This window comes from Pipistrellus kuhlii, unplaced genomic scaffold (assembly GCF_014108245.1).
Source record: "Pipistrellus kuhlii isolate mPipKuh1 unplaced genomic scaffold, mPipKuh1.p scaffold_m20_p_8, whole genome shotgun sequence".
In the NCBI taxonomy this organism is placed as follows: domain Eukaryota; kingdom Metazoa; phylum Chordata; class Mammalia; order Chiroptera; family Vespertilionidae; genus Pipistrellus; species Pipistrellus kuhlii.
In genome coordinates, this window is record NW_023425584.1 from 60961923 (window position 1) to 60982637 (window position 20715).

The 20715-nt window shown below is 38.3% G+C and overlaps 1 protein-coding gene across 2 annotated transcripts in view; it reads right to left on the reverse strand.

Annotated features, from left to right (window-relative positions):
* Positions 1–20180, reverse strand: part of LOC118711441 (probable ATP-dependent RNA helicase DDX60) — a 91213-nt gene extending 71033 nt beyond the window's left edge. Inside the window, exons 1-9 of one of the 2 annotated variants that reach the window (XM_036424525.2) lie at positions 19932–20180; positions 12791–12900; positions 12583–12652; positions 11518–11707; positions 10063–10404; positions 7239–7355; positions 5457–5618; positions 2756–2914; positions 876–1017 (exon numbers count right to left, since the gene is read on the reverse strand). In XM_036424525.2, the coding sequence (XP_036280418.1) occupies positions 876–1017; positions 2756–2914; positions 5457–5618; positions 7239–7355; positions 10063–10404; positions 11518–11707; positions 12583–12652; positions 12791–12794 (1186 nt within the window). In that variant the 5' untranslated portion in view covers positions 12795–12900; positions 19932–20180. Of the gene's footprint in view, positions 1–875; positions 1018–2755; positions 2915–5456; positions 5619–7238; positions 7356–10062; positions 10405–11517; positions 11708–12582; positions 12653–12790; positions 12901–19931 lie in introns of those variants that run through there. The other variant, XM_045576584.1, reaches the window with a different exon arrangement.
* Between the last annotated feature and the right edge of the window lie 535 nt (positions 20181–20715).

Here is a 20715-nt window from a genome sequence, read left to right on the forward strand (position 1 = left end):
TAAAAGTCATTCATACATATGCAGAAACATGCATTTTTATTAAATTCATAAATCTTTGAAATACTTGTCAAATAGTAAAATTTTCATTGGGTTCCACATTGCACCTAAGTGAAAATGGTCCCCAGTGTTGACTATGATGTTGTAGATTTAAAATTTTATCTTGTTTTCCTATCTTATAACAAGTATTAAAATTATGACTATCTTAACTAACAATAACAGATGGTGCATATCTAGTTATCATTTAAGGTAATAAAAATGCTATGCCACACATAATATTACAACCAATAAAACTATGATTTTTCAGAAAATGTAAGAGGATTGCTAAACTTATATGTAGCCAATTTATTTCAATGCTTGCAATATGAAACAACCAAATCCTAAAGGTAAAAGAAGCTTCAATAATGCCCAGCTGTAGTTCTCTTAAAATGTGTTTTATTTTTTACTATTAAGAAGCAATAGAAAAGTTATTCCAAGAAAATAAGTCAAAGAAAGAAAAGCAAATGCATAAATCAGCTTTTTATCTTTTGAAAAATATTCCCTAAATATCTCATTGTAATAGATGATATTAATCAGAGTAAATATTATGAGAAAATGTTATGCATTTATTTAAATGAAAAATTAAACTGTTAAGTTACCAATATTTTTTCAAAAAATATCTATGGAATAATATTAAGGTAAAAGATGTTTTAAAGTACAATACCCACTTTAACTGCAACTAAATAAAACATATACATGTATAAATAAAGATAGGAAAGAGAATGATTGCTACATTATATATTAGAAATACAACTATATGATTTTTGAGTTTTTAAATTTTTTTTACATTGTTTATCTCTGGTTGAGAGTATAATTATTACAATATACTAAGATAGTACCTTGAACATTTTCATTTTCATAGTAGAAAGCAATATTCTTCAACAAAAGCTCATCACTTAAGTCACAAAGGTGAATTAAATTCAGATTCCAAAACTCAAAAATATTTGTATTATTTAGGATGAAATACTCACACCACTTTCTCTGGAAATAAAAAATAAAAAAGTTATTGATAATTTCTATATTAGCAATAAACTATAACATGACTTAAAAATGCCTGTAATCCAACTGATAGGCAAATTAGCCGGGCTCTTTCCAATTCTTATTAGAACCCTTTCAATCGGGGTAGTTATGAATAATTTATACCTTAAAAGACTAAAGCATAACATAAAATCAAATTATAAAAAAAATGAATTGAGTGTAATTCATTAATCTGAAGCAGAGAAGTCCATATTTAACTCTTACTACCCTCTTTTCTATGCTTTCAATATGAAAGAATACAAGGTCCCAAGGCTTTAGAAATATTTTTGCTTTCAAATGTGTCTCTGTTCTTTACTTAGGTTTAATGTTTTCCAATTTTACTTGCAGGTCAAAAGAGCATAAAAATAAAGAGCATTTGATTGTTCGGGGACCTAGAAAATGCTGAATCCTTCAAACTCAAAGATTGTCATTTGTCTACACTGATGTGCACCTACCAGGTTTATGATCGGGAGCTACGTTCCCACCTAACACAGACAGAATGTCTGCACTGACCACAATCAGTCCAGGGCAATGTCTGAGGAAGCAAGTGAGAGCCTCATCAACCCCTCAGCCAATACTAGTGTTAGGAGAGTTCAGTTCTAAGGAGGAAAACAGGGTTCTCTGCTCCACAGTTGATTGGTGAATTTAAAATTTAAGAGCAAGAATTTAAAGCATGGAGAGAGAGAAAAAACTAGCATCCCCAATTGGTCAGTTATGAAATCAACCAAGGTCTCTAAAACAAAGCCTGGGATGGGGGTTGGCAGGAGGCACCCTGGCATTTTATGCAGTTCTGTGGCCTGCAACGTGTTTATTAGAGATAGCCACTTGAAGTAGATGCTTCTTTGAAATGAATGCCTGGGCAATCAAAGCCTAATTCAGATACAGTACTCGGATTACAAAAAGAAAATCAACTTTCAGGGTTTACAGTTGTTTGTGGTGATGCTGGTATAAACAAACCTACTGCACTGCTAGTCCTCAGAGAGGAGCAAATTTAAACTACAATGATTTAAGGTTTCACATCTTCCAGAATGACTACTATTAGTAAATCAACAGCCAATAAGATGTGGAGAAAAGGAAACCCTATTGCACTGTTGGGAATGCAGACTGGGGCAGCCATTGTGAGAAGCAGTGCGGAGTTTCCTCAAAAAATTAAAAGTGGAACTGCCTTTTGACCTGAGAACACACTTCTGGAAATGTATCCTAAGAATCATGAAATAACAATCAGAAAGAATAGAGACACTTCTATGTTCATAGGCAGCATATTTACGATAGTTAAGATCTGGAAACAGTGCAGTGCCCATTAGTAGATGCGTGAATAAAATAAAATAAAAAGCTATGATACATTTACACAATGGAATATTAAGCAGCTGTAAAAAAGAACTCTTACCTTTTGCAACAGCATGGATAGATCTGGAGATTATTATGCTAAGCAAAATAAGCCAGTCAGAGAAAAACAAATAAATGCCATACGATCTCACCCATATATGGAATTCAATGAACAAAATAAACTCACGAACAAAATAGAACCAGAGGTATGGAAACATGGAACAGAATGACAGATGTCAGAGGGAAGTAATGTGTGGGGGATTGAGTAAAAGAAGGTAAAGAGATTAGCCAAAGAGCATGTATGCACAGTGCATGTACACAGATAACAGTGTGGTGATGGCCAGAGGGAGGGGGGACTAACAAAAAACATATTTACCATTTTTAAGAAAGTCTGAATGTCCTCAATCCAATTGGAAGTGATGAATCTGGTACAAGCTCTTTGAGAAAGAGGTAAATGGAGCATAAAAACCACACTGAGACAATGCAGTTTACACAGATCTTCCATCCATTGCAGGCTTAAGCAATCACCTTCCACCTGCATAAAATAAAGAAGGTAAGCCAGAGCATAGTGGCTGTGAGATACACATACAGCACCACAGCAGTCGCTAGCCAGATTTAACTATGGAGGAATCACAGAATATAATTACTCTAGAGTCCCGATGCACAAAGATTCGTGCAAGAATGAGCCTTCCTTCCTCCAGCTACGGGCAATGCCTTTGCTCTGGCCAGAACCACCTTTTCTCCTCCCCAAGATGCCCAAAGGCCTAGAGCAGTAGGGGTGGTGTGGAACACCATGGCGACGATGCGAGCATCCCACTCTGCTCAGCACCTGGGTATGCAAATTAACCCGCCATCTTTGTTGGGTTAATTTGCATACTCACTTGTGATTGGCTGGTGGGCATTGCCAAAATACAGTCAATAAGCATGTTACTCTTATGCAATAACAGTTTGCATAAAGCATTTTCAGTATTCTCAGTTAAGCCAACCTTTATGTGAAATGACCAAGCAGCTAAATGAAGTAATGATCCTGTAAGACTCAGTACTGACGGCACCACACATTCAATGCTCTAGTCTGGCCCTAGCTGGTTTTGCTCACCGGATAGCGCTTCGACCTGCAATCTGAAGGGCCCCAGGTTTGATTCCAGTCAAGGGCACATGACCAGGTTGCAGGCTCAATCCCCAGTAGGGGGCATGCAAGAGGCAGCCAATGATTCTCCCTCATCATCGATGTTTCTATCTCTCTCCCTCTCTCTTCCTCTCTGAAATCAATAAAAATATATATTTTAAAAAATGCTTGTCTGTCCAATGCATCACACTTTAAAAGTTACATTGAAAATTACTAAAGTGAGGAAATCAGGAAATTTATAAGACACTTATCGAATTACAAAAAGGGTTAAGTGGACATATTTGACATGATAGGACAAAGACCTCAAAGCCATCACCAAATTTATTAAACTAAGACTTGTTTCAGAATACCTCCAAAGGGCGAAATAGGATCTAAAAGTAGAAATTCCAGAGAGTTACATTTGGTTTAGTATCATTTTTCTGATAACAATTTAAAATGGTTGGCCAAACATGTACAAATGTTTTACTAAGAATATACAGGTGGGGCAAAAGTAGATGTACAGTTGTGAGTTAAGCAAAACACAGAGTTTTTTTCTCCTTTTTTTTTCCTAATCCTCATCCAAGGATATGTTTTTATTGATTTTTAGAGACAGGAAGGGAAAAAAAAGAGAAACATCAATCAGTTGCCTCCTGGATGCCCCTTCCCCTTCACATGGGATCAAACCCGCAACCTAGGTATGTGCCCTGACCCACCACCTTTGGATGTACGTGATGACGCTCCAACCAACAGAGCAACCCAACCAGGGCAATGTTTATGATTTATTATTATTCATTAATTACTGTATTATTTACTGTGTTATTGTGTATTATTTACTATTTCATTTTCCATGCTAACAAGATAAACCTACCTTTGCCTCACCCTGTACTCAAGCAGATGTTGAAAAGCCAAATACTATATAAAGAACGCTACCTTAAAGATGAGTCCTGTTCATTTCTAAAATTGGAGGATAGACAAACATCGTGTTTCTTTAATAAGAATACTAACCAAGAATCCCCCAGCACTCAAATTGTTTACAAAACAGTATGTGTACAAATGTGTGTGCCTGTGTTTGTGTGTGAGTGTGTGTGTGTATGTGTGTATGTGTGTGTGTGTGTGTGTGTGCCTATGCATGTGTGCACAAATATTAATATATAGAGATAACTATTTAGTTGAGACCAAACCTATACTGGTTAACATATTCTTAATGAACTCTACCAAACATCAAAAGGTTAATCTTTTTAGTTTCTCTCCAGTGAGAATGGCACTAAGATACTATAGTAGGGATATTCTTTCAAAATATAGTTTGGTATCATGGAACTTGAACAAGACAGACCCAGGTTCAATCCACACTGCTCTTTAATATCTTTGGTTTAAGGAATGTTACCTGCAATATCTGAACCTCAGTGTGAAATAGGGACAACAGTACCTCCCTTAAAAGATTATTGTGAGAATTTAATGACATTGAGGCATATAAAATTCCCAGAACATTGCAACATTGTAAGCTCTCACCAAGTACTAATTTCCCTTTTCATTTCCCCTTCCTCTAGATCAGTGTTTCCCAAACTTATGACATATGTGTACCTCTTCTATAATTTTCGTAACGCTGAGTACCCCTCGTACTCATGAGAACGCAGAATTAGGTGCAGCTAAGCATGGTGCAGTGCATATCCCCACCAAACTCTTCCCGTACCCCTGGGAGTACGCGTACCACACTTTGGGAAACACTGCCGGATTGGACAAATTTGATTAAATAAGTAATAAGGGAAACATCTGCATAATAAAACACTAAATCATATAGTGACACAATGGGTGTTTTTTAATAAACAAAATCTAGATTTTCTTTTTTGGAAGTGTATATAAATAAATTAGGAAAATAAATGACTACTAAGTGGAAGAAATGGTGGATGAAAATCAATAAAATGACAAAAGTTGAGCGCAATGGTGTTTCACAGTAAAGTAATACCAGTCACACCTGTTGGCGGTTAGTTTCCTGACCAGAGGCGGTCTTCGTTCTGTTTTCTAAAAAGTCATGGTACATTCTCAAAGACAAGGAGCATGAAGTAACACAGAGAGCACGCCGAACGTCAGAACCTTCTGGCCAGAGCTGCTTAAGCAGAGAAATTATTTCGCATGCCTGTCACAGAAGGAAATTGTAAAATGTCATGGTACTTACAAAAATGTTTATTCATAAGAGATCTTACTAGAAGAATTCATACAGAAAAGGATAGATTTGACCACATGAAACTACAAATATTGCTGTTAAAAATTATAAACATTTTAAGTGATAAAATTCGAACAAATATTTCAGTGAAACCCTTAAATATTTAAATGTGTAAAGAGTGCCTATAAATCAATAGGAAAATATCTAAGCCTTTCATAAGGCACGAGCAGATAATACAGAAAAGAAACACTAATATAATTTAAAAAAAAAAAAAGAAAACGTTAACCTCTTTAGTTAGTAAAAAGAACAAGTAGATAACCCATTTTTACTTTCAAGTTAGCAAAGCATATTTTAATGATAATAGCACTGGAATGTGATGCCATTTCTCTCATAGTTTCTCATAGAGCTCCACCTGACCAGTCTGTGTCACCAGAGCAGGGAGCTGCTGCCGGGTGGAGGGGGCCTTCCCAGGCCTCCCCTGAGCTGGTCCTTGTCTTCAAGCAGAGCCTGGCGCCCCTTCCTGGGACAACACTGTGACTTAGAGATGACGTTCCTGCTGGGGCCACGGGCAACCCTGCTCCGGCTGTGTCTGCCACCCCAGGGTGCTGGAGGCAGAGGCCAGGCCCAGGATTGTCCGGAGCCTACCCTCAGGTGGCCCTGCCCACAACTTCCCCCTACCCGCCCCCAGCCTTGGCCTCCTGGGACATGGCTGTGTCCCTTCCTGTCACGCCGCCGGGAGTGGGTGTGGTTGGTGTCCATTGCCTTCTTGCCTGGGCAGCCAGCCTCCAGGCCTAACCACCAATCAAATTCTCAATGCATTGATTTTACTTGACAACTGGGAAGTGGGGCTCATGGTGCCCACAGGCAAACCCTCTATAGTCCTGGTGGAAGGGGTGGGCGACCTCCTTCAAGAAGGAACCCGGGCAACAGGGTGTTGGACTGAGGCCCAGAAGTGGGTGCAGGGATGGCAGAGATGGCTGTGAAGCCAGAAATGCCTAAAACTGCAACATCGTGTCTCATCCCCACCAGCCTGTCCCCTCCTGTACCTCTTACTGGGGAGTGGCAGCCCCAATTCCCACAGCCGGGGCTGGGCTGTCAGGCCCACGGGCTGAAGGGAGCCCCCATAGGTCCCATTACTAACACCTCCAGTCTGTGTCTGTCAATCACCGTGAAATAAAGTCTGAACATGTTAAAAAACAAACAAACAACAACAACAAAAACATAGCTCTGGAGAGAAAACAAAGCTAAAAGGAAGAAAGAGGCATCCAATAGCAATTGAGTAGTGAAGGGGAAAAGAGGACAAAGCTGAATACTATTGATAGGTCGATGGAAGATTAAAAAAAACAAACTACAAAATCCTAGAACTCACAACCCCTCATCCACCACCAAAATAAATAAAAAACAAAATTCCCCCTAATATTGCCTTGACTCTGCTAAATTGACAGAAAGGGGCATGATTAAATTGAGTTAGATTAAATTATTAAATTAGGAATCTTGAAACATTAGAGGAAGCTGTTTGCAAAGTATTTGAGAACGTTTTTTATAATGAAACAATTCATTCAAACAAAATATTTCTTAAATAAGTTTCAATACCTCTTCAATTATATTGTTCCATCTTAAATTTCCAAAAATAGATTCAAATGCCAAAACCCTACATTCTTCTAATTCTTTAATCAGGGCTTTATAAGCATTCTCAATCTTCTTTTCATTCTGTAAAAGGAAGACAAATCACAGAAATTGTCAAAAAATAGCTATTACTTTCTAATACAGAAAAATTAAATATTGAAGATAAAATTATTATATTTCTAAGCAAAAAAAAAAAAAGTTTTACACTAATTTTAGATTGTCAACACTGCTTTTAAAGCCTTCCAGCCAGTATTGTTTTTGTCTCGGAATATAGTGCATTTAATTTCTTAAACTATTTTATGAAAGTGTAGTTATCATTACATAAAGTTCACTCACTTTAAGGGTGAGAGAGTCCTGGAAATATAACTTGCTAAAAGGCAGGAATGTTACCAGTCCTGATCTATAGCTCAGGTGCCAGGGGGTGGGTGCCATTATCCAAGTTCAGCCAGCCACCAAGGGCAGACACAATTATCCGGGCTCAGTAAGGCCTGACAATTACGAGAAGCCACAAGAATGAAGAATTGCAGCTTGATCTTCAGTAAACATGATTTCACATAATTTCCTTTGTCTTGAACTCTAATAAAACTTCCTGATATCATGCTGTATATAATATAAGTGCTGCACTAGCTCTGGCTCACTGTCTCTCCATCTGAGAACAGTGTCCCACCAGGTCTCAGCTTTCCCTGCTCTCTCTGTCTCTGTGTCTGTTTCTTTTTCTCAATGGCCAGTCGCCCCTACTCAGGACTCATTCATGTTCTGAATGTGGCTGGAGAACTCCCATAGGTAAATGTACAGAGTTGTGCAACCATAACCACAATCTAGTCTTACATTTCCAAAATCTCAAAAAGAAACACTGTGTCCATTTTACTTTATTATGAAAAATTTCAAATATCCACATAAGTAAAGAATGCATAACTTCCTCCAAAGTATTTATCATTCAGCAAAGGCCCTTAGAAACATACATTGCACTTTTATTTGCATATCAGACAGTCCTCAAATTGATAATCTCTTTAAGGTGATTGTTTAGTAAATTAGAAAATAAATTATGTTATCAAAAATAAAATCTTCCATTAAGCCCTGTTCCGTGTCGCTCAGTTGGTTGAGCAAAGTCTCATGCACCAAAAAGTCACTGATTTGATTCCTGGTCAGGACACATGCCTGGGATTGTGGGCTCAATCACCAGTAGGAAGTGTCAGGTGGTAGCCTATTGATGTTTCTCTCTCACACTGATGTTTCTCTCAACCTCATCCTTCCTCTCTTTCTAAACTTAATAAAAAGATATGTTTAAAATTCCTCTTAAAGAGAGATTGGGAAGAATATTCATAGAGCACTCTTCAAACTCAGAATCAGAAATTGCCCTAACAGAATAAAATGAGATAAACTGACTATAGGTCCTCTTCCCAATATAAAAATGAATCCCAGGACTGTTCAGCTAACAGTAAACAACTAGAGTTTGATGACTAGAGTTCTAACTAAAGCAAAATAAACAATCTTATTATATTTTATGATAACCAGCTGGAGGTCTCCAAAACCATGAGGGAGTGTGTGACACTATTTTCAAAGAGTAAAAAAATATTAGCTGACTCAAAAATCATATAGAATTATCTTCATATTAAAAATTCACTGTATGGCAGAAACCGGTTTGGCTCAGTGGAGAGAGCATCAACTTGCGGACTGGAAGGTCCCAGGCTCGATTCTGGTCAAGAGCATTTATGTGAGTTGCAGTCACATCCCCAGTAGGAGGTGTGCAGGAGGCAGTTGATCAATGATTCTCTCTCATCGATGTTTCTAACTCTCTATCCCTCTCCTTTCCTCTCTGTAAAAAAAATAAATAAATAATTTCACTGTAGGTAATAAAAAATTAAACAGAAATTAGATTTCTTTATAAAATCAGTATGTACTTTTGACCCAAGAGTCCAATATAGTAATTGTCAAATATACCAATACAACCAAATAATAAGATCATGGAATCAAAATCCTAAACGCTTATTAATCTCATTAATTACTTAATGTTAAGAAATAAACTTATTTCAATTATTTTCCTTTTTCATCAACCTTCTCCATGGTTTTCTCATTAAAAGCTACTGTTTTTAATATTATTTTATCATTATGTCTTAGCAACAGAGGCAGATTTTACCTTCTGTTTAATGCATTTTTGACCCTCATACCACACAGTAATTAAACAAAGGCTGGAGTCAGGCTGCCTCTTTTCAAATCCATACTCCTTTATTAATTTGGTATTGATGATGAGCAGATTGCTTATTCATGTATCTACTTCCTTATCTGCAAAACAGATGATACAAACACCTACCTTGCAGGGTTGTTGTGAGGGTTAAGTAAAATGACTCATGGATGAACCAAGCTCTATTGTTATGACAGGAAATGCTCAATAAGTGACTGCGCTTGTATCTTTATTATTATTAATGTTCAATACCTCTGTGTTAAATCTAAGATAATTTCCAAAGAAGAGGTAAAAAGAGAACTGAGTCAAATAATTTAGAAAATTATTTAAAATTATGGAAGAACGCCGAAACCTGTTTGGCTCAGTGGATAAAGTGTCGTCCTGCAGACTGAAAGGTCCCAGGTTCGATTCCAGTCAAGGGCATGTACCTTGGTTGCTGGCACATCTCCAGTAGGGGGTGTGCAGGAGGCAACTGATCGATGATTCCCTCTCATCGATGTTTCTAACTCTCTATCCCTCTCTCTTCCTTTCTATAAAAAAAATCAATAAAACATATTTTAAAATATAATAATAAAATAAAATTATGGAAGGAATTTTGATATAAATTACCTCCTTGAAAAATCTTTGTTGTCTGTGCTTGCTTAGCATAAGGTATGCATAAAGTCGAAGAATGTCAGATGTTTGTCCAGAGGAAAGCACAGCATTGACCTTCATTGACCAAGACTGAATGATTAAAAAGTTGAAAAGGTATGTTTGTAGATCATTCAAGCCTTCATCTGCAACTATCAGGAAATATGGGTAACTCTCTTCCAAAAAAGTTTTCCATTCTTGTGATAAGCATCCAGAAAATTCTGTTCGAACATCAATGGTGTTATTGTGCTGAAGATGAAGAATTAAAGCAGTTCTCAAAGAAAGAAGTGCAGGGAAGTTGAAATATGCATACTCAGCATCCTGTGTGGGAGGGATAAAGTATATTATTTTGAAATTATCATTTAGTAGTTTACCAGTTTAGTTAACACATATCATTAAAGTTCTTAAAGGAATAGGTTCCAACACACTTCTGCTCTGTTGTATAGTCAGGGAATAGACCTTTAAACCTTGACTGTCATCTCACTAATACATGCCATAAACCACAATTTGGATGTAATATGTATATCCCTTTTAAACAGGCACACAATACTCAGGATTTATCACACTTTCCTTTCCCATTCAAATTCTTTTCCTCTTCAATCTTATTTCAAAAATAAATTTTAAAAAAAGGACACAAAAATATGTTAAAGCAAATGGTGGATATAAGTTATCCAGGAAAAGGAAGGTCATGGTGGGTCATTTTATTTGAGAAGTCTGTCCCCAGGTCATTGAGGCCCTCCTGAAACTGCATAAGTTTTTCTCAATAGACCAAAATTAGTGCAATAAATTGAGTGTAAGAGTTAGGCTAGAAACCTGAATCTTTATTCAAAACACTGCCTGTAAGCAGTCAGCAATATTAAAAAATATATATATATATACAACAATACTGTGGATTGGAAAATGTTATTGAGCAGACGTACACCAAAGGCCTTCAGAGATAGGACGAGGAACGGGTGATAGTGGTTATACATGTCTGTATTTAAATTGTTAAAATGTTATGATTAATTATATTTATAATAAAAAAGCAGACCAAATATATTCCCTTTGAGGTAGGTACTATAGAGCAAATAATGAAAAAGCAGCGTTAGTGAGTTTGACATTCTTTTGGGATCAAATACACTGACTGCTGAGTTTTAAAGACAGAAGTTAGAAGTCTAGAATCCAGAGATCCATTAGACCACTGTTTAGGAGATGAATCATCTTCTTTCATGATCTTGCATGTCCTTACAACAAAGTTCGAATACTGTAAATAATAAACAATTTTTTGTAACTTCTAAATACTGTGCTTATGGGTAACTGTTTTCTGTTCTTCCTTTTAACATTTTCTAAATATTTATAGATATTTTTCAATTTGTAATAAGAAAACACTTTTATAACAGAAACTTTGGTTTACGTTCTCAAATCATAGAAAAGGATTCAACTGTCACATGGTACCTTGAAGAAAACTATGGCAAATTGTCCTCCTTTACTAATGATGTCCACAAGGTAGCATTCAACCAAATAGAAGAAATGGAGCTCCTGGCCCTGCTTTAATAATTCCTCACATATGCACATGACAAGCAATGAATCTCCATCAATGAGAAAAAATTCAGATTCAACAAAATCATTGAATATACTAGAATACCTATAATAAAAACAGTTAAAACAAAAATTAGATATACATTAAATAAGGTTTTAAAAAAAGGCAGCAGCCTTGTTATTATCATTAATAGCTGAATTTACTGAGTAGCCATTCATGTCAGGATCAATGATAAAGCATTTCAAATATACCCATATACATGATTATCTTTCATAAAAAGGCAGGATCAGTCCATTCTATAGAGAAGGGAACTTTGGCACAAAATGATAGGAAAGATTATCTGAAGCAATAAAGCAAAATCTGGATTGGACTCAGGAATTTAACACCTATATTTTGAATATGGACCTGTATTGTATTTTCTTCCTGCTTAATCAATCTCATTCTTTTATAAGATAACTAGAGACCCAGTGCACGAAATTCATGCATGGGAGGGGAGGTCCCTCAGCCCGACCTCCACCCTCTTGCAATCCAGGACTGCTGGCTTCTAACCACTTACCTGCCTGCCTGCCTGATTGCCCCTAACTGTTCCCCTGCTGGCCTGGTCACCCCTAACTGCTCCCCTGCTGGCCAGGTCACTCACTAACTATCCCCTGATGACCCCCTAACTGTCCGGAAGGAAGTCGGACATCTGAAAGATGTCTTGTCGACCCAGTCTAATTAGCATTCTATTACCCTTTTATTAGTAAGATTAGTATAGATGGGTTCATTGCAGCTCTAGTCAAAGAATGCAAGAAAAAATGTTCTTATTCATCATCCAATAGCTCTAAAAGTTCTGTTAAATAATCATATATACAACTATATACATATTTAATGCACTATAATATATACTAAGATAGATGATAAGATAGATAAATAGAGATCACTTTAAGGTCAAATAGATATATATAAATATGATATAGAATTTTATATTTATTACTCACTCAGCTTTTGGCATTTCACTCAAAATTAACTCTGAAATTTCCTCTAAAAACATCCTATATTTTTGTAAACCTAAAAAAAGAGAAAATGGGATTATTTTCAATCAGTCTTTTTTTTTTTAAAGAAAAAAGAAAAAGAAATAAAACTTTTAAAATCTAATAAAATAACATACAGTTTTAGAAATTATGAATATTTTAAATTGAAAATTACCCATCCTTGCTGCTATCTGCGCCTCCAACCTGAACGGGAAAATATTAAATATACTACAAATCCTTTACTTGGGTACCTCTAAGTGGCAGTTATTAATGAAAATGGCAGACCTACAAAAAAGAGAAGAAAAATTAGAAATTTATTTATTTCATTAACAAATAGTATTGAATGACTATTGTGTGTTAAACAAAACATAGGACACTGGGAATATAGGAACAGACCAAAGCCAACATGCTGTCAGTTCTCATGAAGTTTAAAATCTCTCAGGAAAGACAAATATTAATGAGAGAATCATACAGAGTAGAAAATTAAAAATGTGACAAAAATCAAAGAGGTTGGAGGAAGCTACCCCAAAGAAGTAATGCTTACGCTGACCGCTGATGGATCAAAAAAGATGCAAGGACTGCAGCCTTTCAGGCAAAGAAAATACCTGAATACCATGTGCAAATGCCCTGTGGCAGGAAAAAAGTGTGGATGGAATTAGATACTGAAAAGAAGCCAGCCAGAATCGGGTGAAGAAAGTGAGGGAACAGCTAACTGTGCTAAGGAGTGTGGGGGGCTATTTCTCTGTTTTCAGCGACCCACATGGAAAATGACAGGCTCCTGAGTGGAGGACCTGGGGACTAAAAAATTAAAGAAAAAAAAAGAGACCAAGACACAGAAATAGATTCAAGCTGGGACCCAGGTGGGGGGCCGTCACTCTGATGGAGAGACAGTCAACACCCACCACAGACAACACAGCCCATTTATTTATTTCCAAAAGAATAAAGGGAGGTTTCCCTGAAAAGCTTAGAATCAAAGGAGTTTTGGGTGTGCCCAGGTGCTATTCATTCCCTCATTCCTGGGATTTAGCATATCAAGACCTGGGTAAATTAAGGTACTATTCATTCCTCATCCCAAGCACCTGGATAAAGATAAGAAATCAGTACTGATAACAATCTCCCACATTTTGGGGAAACAGGTTCCCAGGGCGTGGCTCTGCCTACGCCTTGAGTTCCGCTGATGATAATTAAAGGTCATCATGTGCATTCCCAGGGGGCCCTCTACGAGAGAGGACTATAGAAATATAAGGGCACTTAAAGCCTTTGAGGGCATGTTTCTGATCCTAAAATCCACTGACAGATTTTAAGTAGATAGTATTATAATTGGTTTTACCTATTGAAAGATTACACTGGCCACAGTACAGAGAATAGACAGGATGAAAGCAAAGATCCAGTTAGTAGAGTAGAGACAAAGCCATTGTTTGATGAGTCATGATAGTAGTTTGATCTAATGGAGCTTGATGGTTGTTTGAAGCACATACTGATAGTAAATATTTAGCAGGTGAGTTTGATCTAGTAAAGAATCAGGTATGAACAGAGAAGAGGAGATAGTGAGTGTTGGCAAGAATAACTCCCTAGGATTCTACCTAATGCCGACAGCATGAATAAGTAGGCCATTCCCTAAGCAATAAACCCTGGAAATAGGTCATATTTCAGGGAAATATCATTTGTGGTCAACGAGAGTTTGACTTGCTTTTGAGACTTAACCACAGAAATGTCATGCAAGAAAATATACAGTACAAGAAGTCAAATACAAGGTCTAAGCTAGACCTGAATATATGAGTAATTTGAGTACTACAATACGTAAGATCAGTGTTGAACAGAAAGACACAACATCATTCAATAAAAGAAAATGACTGAAAATCCAGTTTTGCAGATCACTAATCCTATGTAATAAAGAAGTAATCCACTGACCATCACTCCAACACACAAGATGGCCATCCCATGTAGTCAAAGATGGCCACCCCTATGTGGACACAAGATGGCCACCACAAGATGGCTGGCAGGGGAGGGCAGCTGTGGGAGATCAGGCCTGTAGGGGAAGGCAGTTAGGGGGGACCAGGCCTGCAGGGGAGAGAAGTTAGGGGCAACCAGGCCAGCAGGGGAGGGAAGTTAGGGGTGACTGCGCTGGCAGAGGAGAGCAGTTGTGGGGGGACCAGGCCTATAGGGGAGGACAGTTAGGAGGAACAAGGTCTGCAAGGGAGGGCAGTTGGGGGTGATCGGGCCAGCAGGGGAGTACAGTTTCGGGGCAATCTGGGCCAGCAAGGGAGCAATTAGGTGTCGGTCAGGCTGACAGAGGAGTGGTTAGTGGTTGTTCAGGCACGCGGGCAGACAAGCAGTTGGGAGCCAGCAACCTAGGTACATGCCCTTGATCAGAATGGAACCTGGGACCCTTAAGTCCTCAGGCTGAGACTACCCACTGAGCAAAATCAGCTAGGGCGTGTTTCCCAACTTAAATAAATTTCTTACACCTAATTTGACTGTTCAACCAATATAGGATTTGAAATTTTAAAATTACTTGGAAATGAAGCAGATGACAGTTTGTTGTGAACAACTAACTCAAAATTCCAGACTAGACCTGTATCATGTATATCTTCATATTTCTCATATTACCTTACTTTAACTCCTTTATATTTGATAAATAATATGAGGACAAGCACACACTTTAAGAATTATTTTCTTTTTTCCCCCTTAATTTTTGATTAGGAAAATAACATTGGACATCATCTTCTTGTTGTTATTGTTGTTAATCCTAACCTAAGGATATTTTTTCCATTGGTTTTCAGAGAGAGTGGAAGAAAGGAAGGGAGGGAGAAAGAAAGAGAGGGAAACATCAATGTGAGAGAGACACACTGACTGGTTTCTAAAGATGGTTTGGAATTACAGGGGCTATGTATGTCATCTGCACCAAGAGAAATGCCACTCTTCTATTGATATAATTGTCCCGCTTTCCTTTCTCATTAATGCCTTTGCCTTTGTTTCCTAATCAGAACATAATTTGGGAATATCAATTCTTCCCAAATATTGTAGCTCTTCTTATTGATCTCAAATAAATGCTTATTTCCTTGCACTTTGGAACAATATCTTTAGGTTAACAATATCTATTTCAAATGGTTGTTTTAATGATCTAATACCATAGTCGGCAAACTGCAACTCTCAAGTCACATGCGGCTCTTTGGCCCCTTGAGTGTGGCTCTTCCTCAAAATACCACGGCCTAAGGAGTCTATTTTGAATAAGTGGCATTATAAGAAGTTTAAGTTTAAAAAATTTGGCTCTCAAAAGAAATTTCAATCGTTGTACTGCTGATATTTGGCTCTGTTGACTAATGAGTTTGCCTACCACTGATCTAGTACTATTATATATTTCCCAGCCAAACATAGAGACTGTTTCTACAATGATTAATGTGTACATAATCATAATTTTGTAACTACTGTTTATTGGTTTTCCATATTTGATTCAACATAGAAACAAATCACAAGAAGTTAGGAAAGGGATAAACAGTAGAAAAAGAATATATACTAAATTCCTCATTTTTATTGCAAAGTATCTGTAAATAGCATCCTAAGTTAATATATCAAAAAATAAGGATTTCTGATATCAAGAAGTTAAACTGCCTTTCATATAAGTATCACACCATTGGGTTACCAACTAATTAAGTGAGAAGTTTCATTTCAGTAGCTGGAAGTAACCCAGAAAGTACAGAAATGGAAAGATGGAATATCATAATTTTACAGTTCATAATGAATTGATAGATCTTAGTATTTTCAGATGATAGCAGAAAAATATAGAGGCAAATATCTGCTTCCATACAGAACAACTGCACCATTATTGAAATACTCTAGAAAATACATACATACATACATACATACATAAACAAATCTGAATTTGATCAAAGCTCTAATAGCAACCACAAAACATTTAGAAGACAGGGCATTTAAATGATATCTAGAAGACTCTCTATAGGACTGGGTGAGGTAGGAATTCACTTATTAGCAAATAAATTACAAGAGGATAAAAGAGATTATAACAAACTTAGAAATGTATCCAGTCATAGCAGTGTCAGCACTTTATCTGAATTTTGATTTAAAGAATCTTAAAAAGAGAGGAGGCAAGAGGGAAAAAAGAGAGTGAAATTGTTGCATTATGTATTGGGGCGAGGGGAAGGTCAATCTGGACAAGAAGGCGTGGGGAATGGTGAAGCCATCTGATGAAAGGGGTTAAGTTCTTGAAACACGGTCTGGAGAAGAACTGACCAGCAACGGGACAAGTTTTACGATGGGCTCCATGACGCCAGCTACCCAGGTCTACATGCCCATGTAGTACCCTCTCCTGAGTGTGGGCAGGACCTGGGAATTTAATGGGCTAACCTCTCTCATGATTAGCTTACATTACATAAGACTCTTATCAGAGCAAACAGGGGAGAGATTCTCCTGCTGGCTTGGAAGAGATAAACCACCATACCTGGCAAGGATCTGAGGGTGGAATCTAAAGGTTGAGAGTAATCCCCAGCCAACAGCTTGCAAGGAAACAGGGAACCCCAACCCCACAGCTGTAAGGACTTAGATTCTTCCAACAATCTGAATGAGCGCCCAGAGCCTTGATGAGATGGCAGCCCCAGCAGACACCTCCATTTCAACCTGGTGAGATGCTGGGTAAAAGATTCAGTTAAGCCCAGCCTGTGTGGCTCAGTGGTTCACCATTCGATTCCTGGTCAGGGTACATGCCCAGGGTGGGGCTCAATCCCCAGTGTGGGATGTGCAGGAGGCAGCCCATCAATGATTCTCATCACTGATGTTTCTATCCCTCCCTCCCTCTTCCTTCCTCTCTGAAATAAATAATATATATATATTAAGGAAAAAAAGACTCGGTTACCCTATGCCAGGACTTCTTTTCTTAAAATTTTTTAAATTAAATTATTATCTGTGTACGTATTTTAACATTGTCCCCCCCCCCTCCCATAAATACCCTTCCTCCCCCGAGTTTTGAGTCCATTGGTTGTACTTATATGCATGTATACAAGTCCTTCGATTGATCTCTTATCTCCCCCAGATCTCCCTACCCTCCCCACTGTAATTTGACAGTCTGCTTGTTGCTTGACTGTCTTTATATCTGCCTTTTGGTTCATCAGTTTATAATGTTCTTTAATATCCATAGATGAGTGAGGCCATGTGGTATTTCTCTTTCATTGACTGGCTTACTTCACTCAGCATGATGTTCTCCAATTCCATCCAGGTTGCTGCAAATGATGAGAATTCCTTCTTTTTTATGGCAGCATAGTATTCCATTGTGTAGATGTACCATGGTTTTGGGATCCAATCATCTGCTGACAGGCACCTATGCTGTTTCTAAATTCTGGCTATTGTAGATTGTGCTGCTATGAACATAGGGGTGCATATATCCTTTCTGATTGGCGTTTCTAGTTTCTTGGGATATATTCCTAGGAGTGGGATTACTGGGTCAAATGGGAGTTCCATTTTCAGTTTTTTGAGGAAACTCCACACTGTTCTCCACAGTGGTTGCACCAGTCTGCATTCCCACCAGCAGTGCACGAGGGTTCCTTTTTCTCCGCAACCTCGCCAACACTTGTCGTTTGTTGATTTGTTGATGTTGGCCATTCTGACAGGTGTGAGATGGTACTGCATTGTTGTTTTGATTTGCATCTCTCGGATAATTAGTGACTTTGAGCATGTTTTCATGTGCCTCTTGGCCTTCCTTCTGTCTTCTTTTGAAAATATTTTATTTAGGTCCATTGCCCATTTTTTAATTGGATCATTCATTTTCCTTTTATTTAGTTGTATAAGCTGTCTGTAGATGTTGGAGATTAAACCTTTATCAGTGATAACATTTGCAAATATGTTCTCCCATACAGTGTGCTTTCTTGTTGTTTTGTTGATGGTTTCTTTTGCTGTAAAAAAGCTTTTTATTTTGATGTAGTCCCATTTGTTTATTTTCTCTTTAGCTTCCATTGCCCTAGGGGCAGTATCAGTGAAGAAGTTCTTGGAAAAAGGTTTTCCAGGCGAATGGAAATGAAAAAAAAGCTGGGTTAGCAATACTTATATCTGACAAATTAGATCTCAGAGTGAAGGACATAATAAGAGATAAGGAAGGCCACTTCATAATACTAAAGGGAGCAATCCAACAAGAAGAAATAACCCTGGTAAATATATATGCACCCAATACAGGAGCACCCAAATACATAAAAATAAAAAAAATAAAAAAAAAACTGTTGGAGAACATTAATAACAATACAATCATAGTAGGAGATTTTAATACCCCACTGTCACCCTTCGACAAATCATCTAAACAAAAAATCAGCAAGGAAATATCAATCCTAAAAGGATTTCTATAATAATCCATGGAAACTATGAAATAATTAATTTCTATTGACTTCAACCACTATGTTTGTGATCCTTTGTAATGAGGCAATAGATAACTAATATGTGCCCCTTGACCATGAATACATCCTTTTAACTTTTATATAAGAAATAAATTGTTATTATGTTAAGCCCACTGAAATTTAACGGTGCACAGGCGTCACCTGGGAGATTTTATTAAAATGTTGATTCTAGCCGAAACTGGTTTGGCTCAGTGGACAGAGCATCAGCCTGCGGACTGAAAGGTCCCAGGTTCCATTCCTGTCAAGGGCATGTACCTTGGTTGCAGGCACATCCCCAGTGGAGGGTGTGCAGGAGGCTGCTGGTCAATGATTCTCTCTCATCCACGTTCCTAACTCTCTATCCCTCTCCCTTCCTCTCTGTAAAAAAAAAAAAAAAAAAAATCAATAAAATATATTTTTTTAAAATAAAATAAAAAACGTAGATTCTAATTCTGCAAGCTTGGAGTTGGGCCTGCCTGAGATTCTGCACAGAGGACGAGGCTGCTTGCTGCTGGCAATGTCTAGGGCTTTGTTTTTGTTTTGGGCTGCGCTAAGATGTGACATCACACGGGGCCCTCCAATACCTCCATCCCAGCATGGTTTCTTAGAAGAGAACCCTTGGAATGCCTGATATTCTCCCCTTTGCTTCAGACTTTAGACCTCCGCGCCCGCCCACATCCTTTCCTCTGCTTTCCCCCCAAACCTTGCATCCCAAGCCAGGGAAGCCAGTCGGCCACCCCCTTGGGGAGCCCAGTGGCACCACCACCTCCCTGCACCCCCGCGCCCGCTCCCAGACCACCTCCCCCTCCAATCGGAGACAGGAGACCCCCGCGACCCCCGCGACACTTCTCTGCTCCAGGTCCCTTCCCAGGGACACCCTTTGAAACACACACCACCTCCAGCCCTCCGTGGCCCCCACCCCTGGTACCACCCTTTCCTCACCCCAGACTCGGGACTCGAAACCCGGGACCTGCTGCGTCCAAAGAGCCGCTGGCTGGCGAGTCCCGCGGAAAGGGAGTGATGGAGAGGGGACCGCCGGCAGAGCCCCAAGGAAGCTCAGGGCTTTGAGCTGAGTGGAGCCACCTACGCCACTCCTTTAGCAACTCTATGGAGTGAGTTTCGCTTTCCTTTCTCACTCCAGAGGCGTTTAAGTTTCGTTTCTCGGCATCAGGAATTGGGAGACAGGCTCAGAGAGAGTGGGGTTTAGCATCTTCCCCTTGGAGCTGAGCCGTGTGGGAGATAGCATTCTTCGGAATTTATACATAAATACAGGGAAAGGAGACAGACATAGTTGGGACATCTAAGCAAGGTAAAAATCAAGGAAAGGTGGAATTTGGAAAAGATGAATTATAAGACGCTGGAATCTGAAATTCCACCGTCAGATGTGGGGTCTTGACCCAAAAAGAAAAACAAAAAAGCAGTGCATCAGAGTACATGAACTTGAAGCATCTATTAGGAGAAGCTGATGATTACTGTTCTGTGTGAACTATATTGGGAACGTTCATGGGCCGAGAAGCACCATTAAAAAAAAAATACAATGAAAATGCAAGGTGCTTACTTTTATTTCTGTCTTAATCGATGCCATTTTCACTTTATGTCTGCCTGTTGATGATTGCAATTTGCGTTTCAACACCAGCCTCTCTTCCTAGTGTCCTAAATTTCATGAGTGCTATAAATGTACAATTACGTGAGAATTCCAGCAAGTGGGAGGTGGGGACAGCAGTGA